The sequence below is a fragment of the Manacus vitellinus genome, unplaced genomic scaffold (genome assembly GCF_001715985.3).
Source record: "Manacus vitellinus isolate BGI_N305 unplaced genomic scaffold, ASM171598v3 scaffold_17_pilon, whole genome shotgun sequence".
NCBI classification, from domain to species: Eukaryota; Metazoa; Chordata; class Aves; order Passeriformes; family Pipridae; genus Manacus; species Manacus vitellinus.
Genome location: NW_021939256.1, coordinates 2,452,400 through 2,465,810, shown reverse-complemented (window position 1 = coordinate 2,465,810; position 13,411 = coordinate 2,452,400). Strand labels below are relative to the sequence as shown.

Sequence of the window (13,411 nt, the reverse complement as noted above, 5' to 3'; positions counted from 1 at the left end):
GCGAAGCTGGTGAAGAGTCTGGAGCACAAGTCCTGTGAGGAGCAGCTGAGGGAGCTGGGCGTGTTTAGCCTGGAGAAAAAGAAGCACAGGGGTGACCTTATCACTCTCTACACCTACCTGAAAGAAGGTTGTAGCCAGCTGGGCGTCAGCCTGTTCTCACAGGCAGCAAGTGACAGGATGAGAAGGCATAGTCCTAAGCTGCACCAGGGCAGTTTTGAGTTGGACATTACTAAGAATTTCTTCCCAGAAAGGGTGATTAGACATTGGAATGGACTGCCCAGAGAGGTAACTGGAGGTGTTTAAGGAAAGACAGGATGTGGCACTCAGTACCGTGGTCTAGTTGACATGGTGGTATTCAGTCATAGGTTGGAGTCGATGATCTCAGAGGTCTTTTCCAGCCTAATTGATCCTGTGATTCCATACAAGTTACATAACCCCAGCTAACTTCTACATGTGCTCAGGGAAAGGATCTTCACCTGGGTAGGGATCTTTTTGTCTTGTAGGCATGATTTTTAGTATTATAATGAACATAATAGTTCAGCGATAAGACCTTGAGTATTTTGCCACATTAGCAATGACATAAACATAACAATGACAATGACATAGACATACGTGAACATCCTGATTTACTACAGCCTTAAGGCTTGTTAGTTCCGGAATGTCCTTGCCTAAGGGATGCTAGCTGCTATCTGTTCTGTTCTCCTGCAACAACATCTTGATTTACTACATCCACAAAGCTTGTTAGTTCTGGGATGTCTTTGCACTAAGGGATGCTGGCTTCTGCCTGTTACTCTGATTAGGTCTCCATTCTTTCTGATTAGCCTTGAGAGTATACAAAGACTGTATATCAAAGAATGTCCTCACCTAAGATAATCTTGACATATTCCACATTTTGCAACACTCTTGCATTCTAGGGCGGCTGGAGGGAGGATGCTGCTGCAGCTTGGGCTCCATTCCCATCTCCTGTGGTAGTGGCAGGGAGGAAGTGCGTGGAGAAGTCCTGAGTCTTGGTGGGGCCTGGGTGGGGAGCAGGGTGCCTTGTCTTTGTGAGGAAGGAGATCTAGGGCCTGAACAAGAGGTCCTGGGTGAGGGAGTGCTTGTGGAAGAGAGAGGGAGAAGGCACTTGCCTTGCAAAGGACTGACCCTCAGGGTGTGGCTTTGAAATCACGTGTACGCTCCGGTGGCACTAACACAAATAATTAATATCTCCTCTTGTCCTGTCTCTTTTGGTTGCATTAGGTGTCTGCTTGCATTCCCATACTTAGACTGGCCAGAACCCGTAAGAAGGTTTTGTTTTACTGCCACTTTCCTGACCAGCTTCTGACCAAGAGAGAATCTTTCCTGAAGCGTCTCTACAGATGGCCACTTGACTGGCTGGAAGAGTACACGACTGGCATGGCAGACTGTATTGTTGTGAACAGCAAGTTTACTGCCAGCGTGTTCAAAGACACATTTAAGTCCCTGTCTCACATAAACCCAGATGTCCTCTACCCATCACTCAACGTCAGTAGCTTTGAAACAATCATTCCTGCAGACATAGTTGACCTGATACCGAAAAAGAAGAAGTTCTTGTTTCTTTCCATTAATAGGTATGAGAGAAAAAAGAATCTAGCATTGGCTCTTGAAGCTTTGCATGAACTTCGAGGAAGACTTGATTCTCATGAGTGGAATGAAGTTCACCTGGTTATGGCAGGTGGTTATGATAAACGAGTTCTGGAAAATGTGGAGCACTACGAAGAGCTGAGGAGACTTGCAGCCACGCTTGGTGTTAATGAGCATGTGACTTTTCTGAGATCGTTCTCAGATGAACAGAAAGTCTCCCTTTTTAGTAACTGTGTATGTGTGCTTTATACACCAAGCAATGAACATTTTGGTATTGTCCCTTTGGAGGCAATGTATATGAGATGTCCAGTTATAGCAGTTAATTCAGGTGGTCCTTTAGAATCAATCTTGCATAGTGTTACAGGATTTTTGTGTGATCCTCAACCAACCCAATTCGCTGAAGCAATGGAAAAAATTGTGAGAGATCCTATCTTAAAGGATGCAATGGGAGCAGCTGGGAGAGTGAGAGTTATGGAAAAATTTTCCTCAGAAGCTTTCTCAGAACAGCTGTACAAATACATTTGCAAATTAACAGAATAAAGTTATATTCCTATATTTTACAACTTTGTATCTCTCATTTGTGTAGACGACCAGTATTCATTGTGACTATGATGAAGAACCAGGGATGTCTGAATTTCCTCATTGTGCTGCTTATGCTGCCTTATGTCACTTGACACAAAGAATGAGCAAAACATGTCGCACTGTCTCATTAGAAGGTTAAAGTTTTCGTGTGGTACATTGATCTGCCATTGCAGGAGTTCTTTTGTGTACTGTGCCTTGGAAAAATGCATTGTTAAATGGCAGTAACTTACTAGGAAATTACTACATGTTTTACTTTTATTACTATATGGTATGGTATGGCTGACTCAATTTCCAAAATGTAGATCTGTACAGATAAGACAGGCACAGCTTTATGTATTTAAAATGTTCATCAGTAATTCCTAAAGAGTTGTCTCAGCCGACTTAAGGAGAGAATTGCACAGTCCAACCAACTGCATGTTTTAAAAAATGAACACTGTTAGAGATATGAATGGTATGGCTTTAAAATGATTAACCTTTTACTGTACTTGTGAAATTGCATCATGTAGTTACACTGGGTGTCATAAAAAGCATCCTGGTGTGTGAGCAGAAGGAAGTTGAGACTAGAGTAACAGCAAGGATATCAGACTACCTCAGGCAAAAACATTAGTGCTGATATTGTTTCTTCGATATCTGCAGTGCTTAAAGATGTAGTTTTACTTTGAGAGTTTCTGGTTTGTAGAGACTGAAATGATATCCTCTATGTTTAACATTTCATTTTTAACAGCAGCACACTTTTGAAAAGGTCCTAATCTGGAATGGGCAATAAAGACATTTTATTTTGCCTAATTTAGTGGTAACTTTAGGCTCTCCTAATGCAGTGAGTGCACATGTGACAGTAATGTGTTTGGTTTTTTTCCTCCCAAGTGTAATAGCTGGTCTGGGGGAAGGAATATCTTCATTTATTATTTTTTTTTTCCATCTGCCTCTCTTCTAGAACATCTTTATTAGTTGGTTGTTCTGTTTGTTTATGACATACTTACATAATCCACACAGTTGAATTTTAAGTCTGAAAATAGATTGAGTAACTACAGTTTCCTCATTCTTTGAAATCCAGTGTTATCTATAAAATACAATTTGTATCTGATATGAAATACAATTTGCAATCTGCAATTTCTATTTAAGGTAGTTTTGGGCATTTCTGCATTTAGTACTTCACAACAGAGAGACCATTTTTTCTATTACTTAGGACTGCAACCCAGGTCTTAGTATAATTCTAAGGCCTTTATTTGAAGTAAAACAAACAAAAATCCACAAACAAAGTTTGTCCTCGTCTTTAATCAGGAAGTTGGGATATTATAATTCTTATTCATTATGGAGTGGGAGCAGGTGGTGTCACAGGCCCTATTTCCAGTGTTTCTGTTTATGTCAGAACTGGCAAGCCTGAATTCTATCATCTTTCTTGCCTGTTTCTGCATTTCTTCTCCTTCCTCACCCCTTAAAAGTTTTCCTAAATCTTTGTGCAACTTTTTCAGGATGGGTGTAGCAATGGGTGACTGAAGGACCTGGAGAGACGGTGTGAAGATAATCTGTGGTCAGATGAATGCCCTCAAGACGTGTTTGGTCTGGGTTTTAAGCTCCAGTGAGAAGGTGCAAGATCGATGGGGCGATGTTTGTGTTACATTGTTCTCTCCTGATTACACTGGAGTTAACCTAGAGCCTAAGATACATGCCAGTACACCTCACCAGCGTAGCTGCAAGGGGTAGCTCCATTTCTGCTCCAGCCTTGGCCTCCAGTCCTTTCCTGAGCTGTGCTGCTGGCAGGCATGTGCCTAATGCTGTACCCTGCAGCTTCTGTTCACTGGATTTCATGGATTGCACTTAGACTTGACCTGCCATCTCACATTTACCTGGTGATCCCTGGGACTGTCAACAGCTGCTGCTGTCACCAGACTGCCCTATTTGGGTGCTGTGCCCTGGTTGGTGAGATCACTGTCCTGTGATGTGATCTCCAGCTTTTCACTGTCATCCCTTGCAGAGCAGCCCCAGTCTTGCTGCTTCGTGGCAGGTAGCATGGGCCGCCTCAAGTCCTAGGCTGACTATGATGGAGCCTGGCCTTCAGGCTCCCCATTGTCTGCAGGTTAACCTCAGATTCCTGCAGTATGTAGAGGTATGACACAGCACTGCAGGCTGCTTCAAGATCTCTTGCTCCCCGTCTTGAGAAACCTCAGTAAGAGATGTCCCTGCCCACGGCAGAAGGGTTGGACTAAACGATCTTTAAATGTCCATTCCAACCAAAGCATTCTGTGGTTCTGTGGTTACTGAGTGGTCGCAGAACCATTCAATGGGGAGTGTGCAATTGTACTGGGATTTATTTGTTAGATGTGGCTAATCGTTACAGCCTGTCAAGGTGCTGTATATGCTAAGGGACATTAGGTACTCAGCAGCAGCAATCTCCCAGAGCAACCTGTGAGTGGATTGTGACCATGCGGAAAACAATGGCCCTGTAGTCCAAAATGCGATGACTTACTGCTTCGAAGCAGTTTTTGGAGGGTCCACAACTGTGCAGTGACCTGGCACACTAAAATGCTGGAGCTCCATCAGGGGGAGTAACTGGCCACTAAATACATAAATCAGTTGACTCTGGAAAATAGGTCTGAAGAGCAAGCCCCTTAGGGCCCTTTAAGGTCTGTGTCTGTCTGTCTGTCTGTGACCCTCAAAATTAAATGGCTAGGACTGGCCTACCCTAGAGCTTGGGGCAGTCTACCAGGCTGCCCTGTCACTGGAGAAGCACCTGTCTCTGCCAGGAAGAGCATATGTAGACCTTTGGAAGATCTCCATCATGTTTTGCTCTACCTTCCATACTGTCCACAGAAGAGGGGGATATGGACATAGGCACCACCCACCTCACTCAGCCCAAGAATGAGAACACAGATGGGGAAAATGCAGTTGCTTTATTGTGGTAGAAATGGCAACTGTGTTGTCAGTTGCATCAACAGACTGCCTGCTTTGACAGTCACTTGGTGCAGGCACATATGAGGCAGCTGCTGGGGCTGGCAGACTTCTGGGTTGGAATCCAAAGTTAGTGACAGTTAATGGACAATTAAATTATGGAGAGAGGGAAGTCTATCAGACAAGGTGAGGAGAGCAGCAGCTGATCCCTCAGTTGTATTCTGAGGATAGGTCAGCACCACTGTTGGTTCTGCTGCTGCCTCAAGAGCGCGCTACCACTCCTCAGAGGCAACTTTGATTTTCAGGTGCTGTTTATCTTGGATGTCATAATTCCTATTTGTGGGAGTGATCTGCCCAGAGGAAAAAAAAACATAGGGTCATGGCTCCTGCTTTGGATCAGATTCTAGGAGAGTATGAGCCCTATGGCCCAGAGACATTTGCTTCCATAATGAAATCCCAGCCAAGGCCTCAGCAGGACAGTAACGCAAGCTGTGGTGAATGACTGTCCCTCAGGAGCTGCATGCGCTTCTCATGCCCATAGGAAGTGAGACCCCTTTCAAGTAGATGCTGTTATGAAAACCATGATGCTGGAAAACCCTCTTATGAATCAACAAAAGAAGTTGGCAAATTCTAACAAACTCTGCACTTCCTGCATGCTGGAAGGGTACGAGCAGAAAACTGCTTTCTGAACCAGATACAGGTACTATGAGGATCTTGTGATACCTTTTGGTCTCTCCTGTCTCTGACCACCTCCATCATTTTGTACATAATGTGCTGCAGAGCCTTCTTGATAACTGGGTAGTGGCATTCTTGGCATCTTCATGTCCTCCAGCGCTCAACAGGCACAACAGGAATGCCAGGGAAGCCTTAGTCACTTGCAGCAGTGATGATTCCATACCAACCCCCAGAGATCGACTCTTTTTGACAGCTCAAGGTGGAGTTCCTGGAGTTCCTGGAGGCCTGGTGGACCTCAGTTGCTGGCATGTTGGTCCCAGATAGGTTGAAGCCACCTTAAGCTGGCAGGCTCCTGTGAAGGACTAGGAACCCCCATACTTCTTTTTGACAAAAAGTATGGAATACTGGCAGTGGAGGTAGTGTGGCAGAACAAGAGATTAAGTCTGTGGTTGTCCTTAAATGTTTTCAGATTATGTGCTGTGACTCTTATTTTTATGTTCCCTTGAGCATCTCTTTATCTAGCCTCATACTGTCATAGAATCATAGAGTGGTTTGGGTTGGGAGAGATGTTAAAGATCATCTAGTTCCGACCCCTCTGCTGTGGGCAGGGTCACTTTCCACCAAACCAGGTTGCTCAAAGCCCCATCCAACCTGGATTTTCCATACTGCTCTTTCAAAGACCCACACATGGTAAACAAAGTTTTAAGTTTACAGAAGAAAGAGACTTCTTGTTTCAGAAATGCAGATGCTTAGCTAGTTCCTTATTTTATGACAGTGTAGCTTTGTTTCCTCTCTACTTCCTCTCCTCCTTTCTAGAAATTTAACAAGAATCGTGATTATGAACATAGAGTCCACGATGTCCTTGTCAGTGACAAGCTGCCTGTTAATTGAATGGAAGCAGTTCCATCATAAAAGAACAGCAAGTACCCCCATATTTTACTAATTAGCATGTTCTAGGGTATATCAAGTACATTTTGTTGTGCTGTCTCTAGACCAACACAATACAAGAAAACAAGGCTGACCAGTGCCAAGTTTCCAAAAAGGCAGGTTTGTACCTGTTTTGAACCTGTTTCAGAAATCCATACTCTTTTTTTGTATATCTTTCCTCCTTCCCCTTTTATTTAAATAAAAAACATTTAAGACAGTTTTTTTATTTAAATCAAATTGCATATGTCATGTGCAATCTGCTGTCAGAAGAAATATTAAGTATTGGACTAGTACAATTAAATAAATTACCATTAGTCTACAAGGAAATTAAGGCTTTAAATTCGTATCCCACCAGTGTGGTGTGAAGGGTGATGCAACAAGAAGAAAATGGTTGCAAGGAGGATTTCATGTCTCCTCTGCTCTGCTCTGCTCTTCTCTCCTCTTCTTCCCATATTTGCATAATCTGCTACATTCTGTTAAATCCCAAATACATAAAAAGAAACCAAATAAAGAAGTTGTTTAAAGCATAGTTGGAAAAATAAGGGCAGAGTATGTACAAGGGTACTAGGTGTGAGCAAAGGAAGGCAAGGAGAGAGGTGATTGAGCTTTAGAGTTTCTTCACTTACCGATACAGAAAGTGCAGAGATGGAGTTTTCCTTCTTCCATTTACATTTAATATCTCTAGTCAATCAGATAGGCCAGAAACAAATAATAAGCGTAATTTTTATACACTACTTTTCAGATTATAAAAAGAAATCAGAAAATTTCATGTTTAAGCCAGCCTACTACTGCTGCTTTTTTTCCTTTCCCTTCCCCCTTCACTACTATTTTTTACAGTTTTACACAATATAAAAAATTTATAGATTTTAATATTTACATGGAGTCTATAAAAACCTCATGCTACATTATCATATTGCTAAACTTTATTATTTTTTATTACGGCTTTATTATTCTCTCTCATAGATGAAATGGCTGATATTTTATTTTGAATTGTAATTTATTATACAGTTAATATCACAGGGGTATTTTTAATGAAACAATAACTGTAGAATACTGAAAAAATATAGCATTATGAAAGGGGTATATTCAATAGCATGAATGTTAACACAAATAGTAGGGAAGGAAATAGACATTTTAATTATAGTTACCTTATCTGCTTTTGTGCTGAAAGTAGAACGTGTGACCCAAAAAGAAATGAATTAGAGGTTAGTCTCTATTGATTTATGGATATGCAGTTCTTTAGTGCCAATTATTTTATGCCCAAGATTAAATGAGTTGACTCCAGGTTTTTGCATTGTTAGTCATATGATAAGAACAACAAGTTTGACCTCATGAACTCTGGGACAGATCTATTAACATTACAGTATCTTTATGACTCCAATTCCTGTACACTGAAAGACAGAAAAAATATAATGACTGAGGAAATGGAAATAGAAATCTTTTGGAGTTGTTTTACATGAAGACAGGGAGCAAAATTTGCTTAGTTTAAGAACCCTTGCGTAAAATAATCCATCTCTGGGAAATTGGTCTTCAAACAACCTACTCTACAACTACAGGTACACACCATATTTTGACTTAATGAACTTTTCCCTCACAATTATGCACAGAATTCCTGCACTGTATAGCAAGTTTTGTAAAAGACAAAAATCTTGTCTGATTTACTCTTTTTAATCTTCATCCTGGCCTAGGATTAGCCCCGTAAACAAACCTACAGCTGATCCTGACCATCACCTCCTCTAGGAACACAGGACAAGAGGACAGAGAACTACGGAAGCATAAAATCTAGCAGGCATGTGCCTTTCATTGTCACCCCTCTTATAGCACCTACCACATGAGGCAGACTGTTTACCTCCTTCATCCCCTTCTTAAACTCCTTTTCTTAGAAAAGTGAAAGCCAAGAAGCCTAACATGGCAAAGGGCAGCTTGACAGGACCTAGTGGTTGGAGTTTGGCAGGGCACTTGACCCTCCACCAAAGTGACAGAGATCCAAGCAGAGTTCCTACCAGAGCAGTGCAGGCAGTACAGCTGCTGAATGAAGATACCTGATGTTCTAGTGGGGCCTCAGCAGTGGTCAGGGAGAATGAAACCATCTTCAGTGCTAATGAAGGAAATGACATTCAAAGAGGTCATGGAGAAATCCAGGACCATCTCCATCCCCAGATAACTTAGTTTCTTACCTCTCACCACCTGTCTGGATCGAGTCAGGATAGAGCTAAACTGCCAGGGAGCAGCAAGGACTGTTTGGTCACTAAGGACAGGGAGCCAAGATCCGTGTGCCATGAGGTGGGCATCCCACAGTATTCAGGCAAGGTGAGCAGGTCAGGCCTGGAGATGTGTGAATTACTGAGCATAGCTTTTGCCCAGCTGTGAACTTACCAGAAAGGAAACCAGAAGGTAACCTTTGCTCCAGGCAAATCGCTGTATCAACTGGGTGAATGAACTGGCCATGTAGCTGTTGGTTTTATTGGTTTAATAAAAACAATATGAATATACCAGCACAGATCAACATGGAGTATAAAATACAAACAATGGAAGTGATGGTCCAAATACAGTAATTTCTTAGAAAGTCCGTCAATAATTGGTAATTAGGAGCTGGAAACTCTATTAGATAACACAAATAATACTAGACATAGGCATGTCCTTTCAGATTCTGCTGAAAACAGAATATAAATCTGATCTGATCTCTGATCCATATTTGGACCTCTTCTGTTCTTAGGCAGAACCTCTCTATCTCTAAGTATACCAAACCATGGAAAAATGAATCAAGGAAGCAGACACAGAGCACACAAAGAATGCTTGAAGGACATGAAAATAGACAACTCCCTTCCTGAAACTGTTCCTGTCTCAGGAAAAATGTATACATTGTCATAAAAGACAATATTCTAAGAGAATTCTACTGAGAGGGGATGTTCCATTTACCCAGTGTGAGTGTGTGATTTAATAATACTTAAAGGAGTATTTATTAAATAGTTTATTTATTATTTAATAAATAGTGCTTTATCACCTATTCCATCAGCATCTAATTTTCTGCATAGAAGTGTTCTTCTAACAGTTTAGTTGGAATCGAGGACAAGAAATTGGCACTTTTAAATTAATATACCAATTTGTGCTTTTCTGTGAATAAAGTGAATAGCATTGCAAAACATCATCTATGAATTTTTGATGACTAAAGCTATATGAAAGTTCATGATAGGTGAGTGGGTAAAATTCCCTATCTTGCATTCCTGTTATATTTCATAAATAATCTGGGATGCTCAAGTTTCAAGTACTTGTATACACACAGATCCACTGTGGAGATCTGACCTTTTGAATGCAGAGACCCGGTCCAGGTTGTCCTCCATAGGGATAAAAATGCTGACATAAGTTTACCTTCTGCCTGTATATTCTTAAAGGGAAGTCAGTTCCTAGAACTTCGAGGTTATGGGGTTGTTAGTGAGATTACATTTCTAGAGGCTGAAGCAGATATTAATTAGAGTTGAATTTGAAGTGTTCTCTGCAGTGAGCCGTTAACATAGTCATCTAATCCTGCAACTCTAACAAACTTCTATGTTTGACAAGGAGAAGAGATTTTTATTATGTACCTGTTTAAAATCAGGAAAAACACACTCTGACTCATACAGGTGAAAAGGTTCTCCAACATATAAATGAAAAAAACTGTCAACTATGGTCATCTCAAAGATGAGGAATAATAGAGGTGGAATTTTTAAAAATTAATAGGCAGCAGTCCAGAAGGATTAGAAAACATGCATCAATCCGATAGGAACGAAGAAGCATTAACATTCCTTCCTTTAAGGTACAAAGAATCTGATACCTCTGTTTGTAGAAGCTTCCTTGATTTTTATTTGGTTCCAAGAATGAGTATTTTCCCAAAAAGTAAATTAAATAAAAAATCTATAGTTGAGCAAAGGAGAGAGTTTTATCTACTCCAGACCTTGCAGTTTCCATGAAATGATTAATTATTCTCTCAATCCTTATAAAAGGTCAAGAGAAAGTGAATCCTGAGACCACTGTACACAGAACAGCAACAAATTTCAAAGAAATATCCATTTTGAAGCAGATCCACTGATCACAAAGCAGTCAAAAAATATTAAAATAAATATCTAATAAAAAGGATTAGGAAGACATGCAAAGGCCTTTGTGCCAGGACACTCTTTGCCAGGATCTTCTTCAAACTGAGACTCAGGAGAAACCAAGACTTCCACAGGCAATCCTAACAACAGTAGGATTTTCATCAAGAAATGTGCTTTTGTCTGGCAAAGGTGGCTTCCTCCTTGAAACAGTCTCTTAAAAGGCATTTTTCTCAATCAGACATAAAATAGGTCTTAACCACTGATTAAGGTGTTTACCGATTTCTTAAGGGACTGATTTGGAGTAAAAACATCAATATATATAAGAAATTACACATAATTTTCTTCACAGTAATATGAATCAGAATCTATACACATGTGTGTACATATATTTGGGTTATTGTAATGAACTGGAGGGCAGCACATCCTCTTCAACCTAAATTCCTAGTAGATAAATATATTCTGATTTAGGAAAATATTTAATAGCAGATCTTCTTATGAACTCAGCTGATACAGTAATATTCTTCCTATCTTCATCTAGAACGTGATGTATCATCACTCACAGCCACACCTCAAGTCCAGAGTTGCACTGTGGTAAGTAGTGGCTATACTGGCATTGATACCTTGTGCTTGCTATCTCTCATGTTCTCTCCCCGCCCCATGCAACACAATTACTGTTTGCCTTTATCAGGTTTCATTTCCTCAATCTCTCTATCTCCGTATCAAGAGGCACCTTCTTATTACAAAATACTCAGGAATCTGTTCTCCCCATCTCAGTTTCATCCTAGAATGGCCTACATGGTCACCATGTGCAAGAAAAAAGGAGCAGAAACTGCTGTCTGTTGTGATTAATGCTTCCTGTAATTGTTTGTGGCATTGAGATGCTATTCTCTTATAAGCATGTGAAAGCCCTGCAGAAGAGTGAAAGAAAGATTAAATCTACAATACACTGGGTTCCATGAGACCTCTTCCAACGGCATGGTATAAATGTGGAAAAAAAGAGCCCTGGTGCTCAGTACATAGTCGCTGCAGTATTGCAGCTGCTTGGATGGGAGCTCCTCTGGATAATAAGCAGATGATAAACAAGCAGGAAGATCAACTCCTTTTACAACTTAATTCAAATCTCCTCTCTCTTGCCTGCAGGATTCATCTAGTTTTCAGCTCTCTCCTTTAGAACCCTTTTATATCAGATTCTCTCACCCAGGCAAAGAACAAGGTCATTTACAACGGCAATAGAAAATTGATTAGAACAAATAACAAAGGCTGTAGTTTCAGCAAGTTAAAAAAACTTCAAGAGGGCTAAACAGACAAAACTAAGGCAGGATCTGAGTCTGATAGACTCCCACAGTGGGTTTCAAGACAAGCACTTCCTTTTAATTGGGCTCTACATGATTCCTCCACCATAGTGATTCTAGGCCCAAAGTTTAACTTAGAACTGTGCTGTTAAAAATTGATGCACAAAAAGCCAAGCAATTGATTCTTAAAGTGCTTGCAAAATGACAGGCTACACCACACTCACTCCAGGCCTTTACAAGGTGAGCAAAGTAACTAAGTTTACATTCAAAACTCTCACTTCCCCCAAATATTCAAAGTACACGTAATACTGTTATTGGTCTTGGTGAACAGGAACAGGAAGGATAAAACCATTTTTTTCCAATTTGCAATGTTGTTTGTATTTCCTCTGTAACAGGGAGTTACTGCTAATTCTTTGCAAAGAATATTTCAACCCCTACAGAGGAAAAGAGCACGAGAAATGGATGGAGATGGGCCTACAGCCAGAAAGTTATCCATAGACTTTCAGACAACATCTCATTTAAGCTGATGAAACTCACTTTCACATGAGTTGTGACATAACCATGGCAGGAACTGACAAGTGTCAAAATCTTGTGGAACAAATAAGATTTCAAGTCCTATTCCTCTGTACCAAAGAAGAGCCAGCAAATACTACACATTTATTCAGCTTTTTCCCATGACACTAACTCCTCTCAGCTGCTTCATTGGCACTCTGTAAGCATGTCCAATTCTCTCTTTCACTTAGAATAGCTGCTATTTAAACTGAATTTTTCATGGCTTTCCCATGGAGACACCTTCCTAAATATCACTGCTGTGGGGAATAAAGAGTTACTCAATGCTCTGTCATCAGGACTGGGTTTTCTGTGCAGATTCTTGAGCCCAAGAAGCAACGTCAATGTTCTCATGCCACCGTCTTAATAGAACAAACTGACAAGTGTGGACCTGGGCACAAAGGGAAGATACTGATAAGAAACAGATAAATTTAGGTATCACTAGGTCATGGTGTCCATATGCCAATGGGGAAATTTCCAGCTTCTTTCCCCTCACGGTCACATACTAAGCGTACACTGGTGGATACTGTGATCTCTTGCAGCTAAACAGGACCTACAGTCTACTTTTTTCCAGAATAGTGTCTACCCAGTGCTGATGCATAGAGATGAACCACACCACAGGATGACTTCCCGGTAGCCCCTCTCATCATCACATGATGCAGGCACGAAGAGAAGACAAGTGCAGTAGATGGGCCTATATTGCATAAGGAGAAGAGGTGAGAGGGGTTTGCTCTTGAAATTTTGGCACACCCCCAGATACTTTACAGTACAGACAGGGCCTGGGACCATAAAAGCCCTGAGATGTGGGCAGCACAGGCTCAGACC

The 13,411-nt window shown here is 41.0% G+C and overlaps 2 protein-coding genes across 2 annotated transcripts in view; one reads left to right on the top strand and one right to left on the bottom strand.

The window, feature by feature from the left end:
- Positions 1-227, bottom strand: part of SEC61B (SEC61 translocon beta subunit) — a 7,027-nt gene extending 6,800 nt beyond the window's left edge. Inside the window, exon 1 of the mRNA XM_029958890.1 lies at positions 118-227. Coding sequence (XP_029814750.1) covers positions 118-227 — 110 coding nt within the window. The remainder of the gene's footprint in view (positions 1-117) is intronic.
- An 859-nt stretch (positions 228-1,086) lies between these two features.
- On the top strand, positions 1,087-2,162 carry ALG2 (ALG2 alpha-1,3/1,6-mannosyltransferase). Its single transcript, XM_029958917.1, has one exon. It carries the CDS (start codon positions 1,396-1,398, stop codon positions 2,140-2,142), a length of 747 nt encoding a protein of 248 aa, XP_029814777.1. The 5' UTR covers positions 1,087-1,395; the 3' UTR covers positions 2,143-2,162.
- The last annotated feature ends 11,249 nt before the right edge of the window (positions 2,163-13,411 follow it).

What these genes read in the sequence shown, in the direction of transcription:
- ALG2 (XM_029958917.1), top strand. Translation starts at nt 1,396, where the DNA reads ATGGCAGACTGTATTGTTGTGAACAGCAAGTTTACTGCCAGCGTGTTC.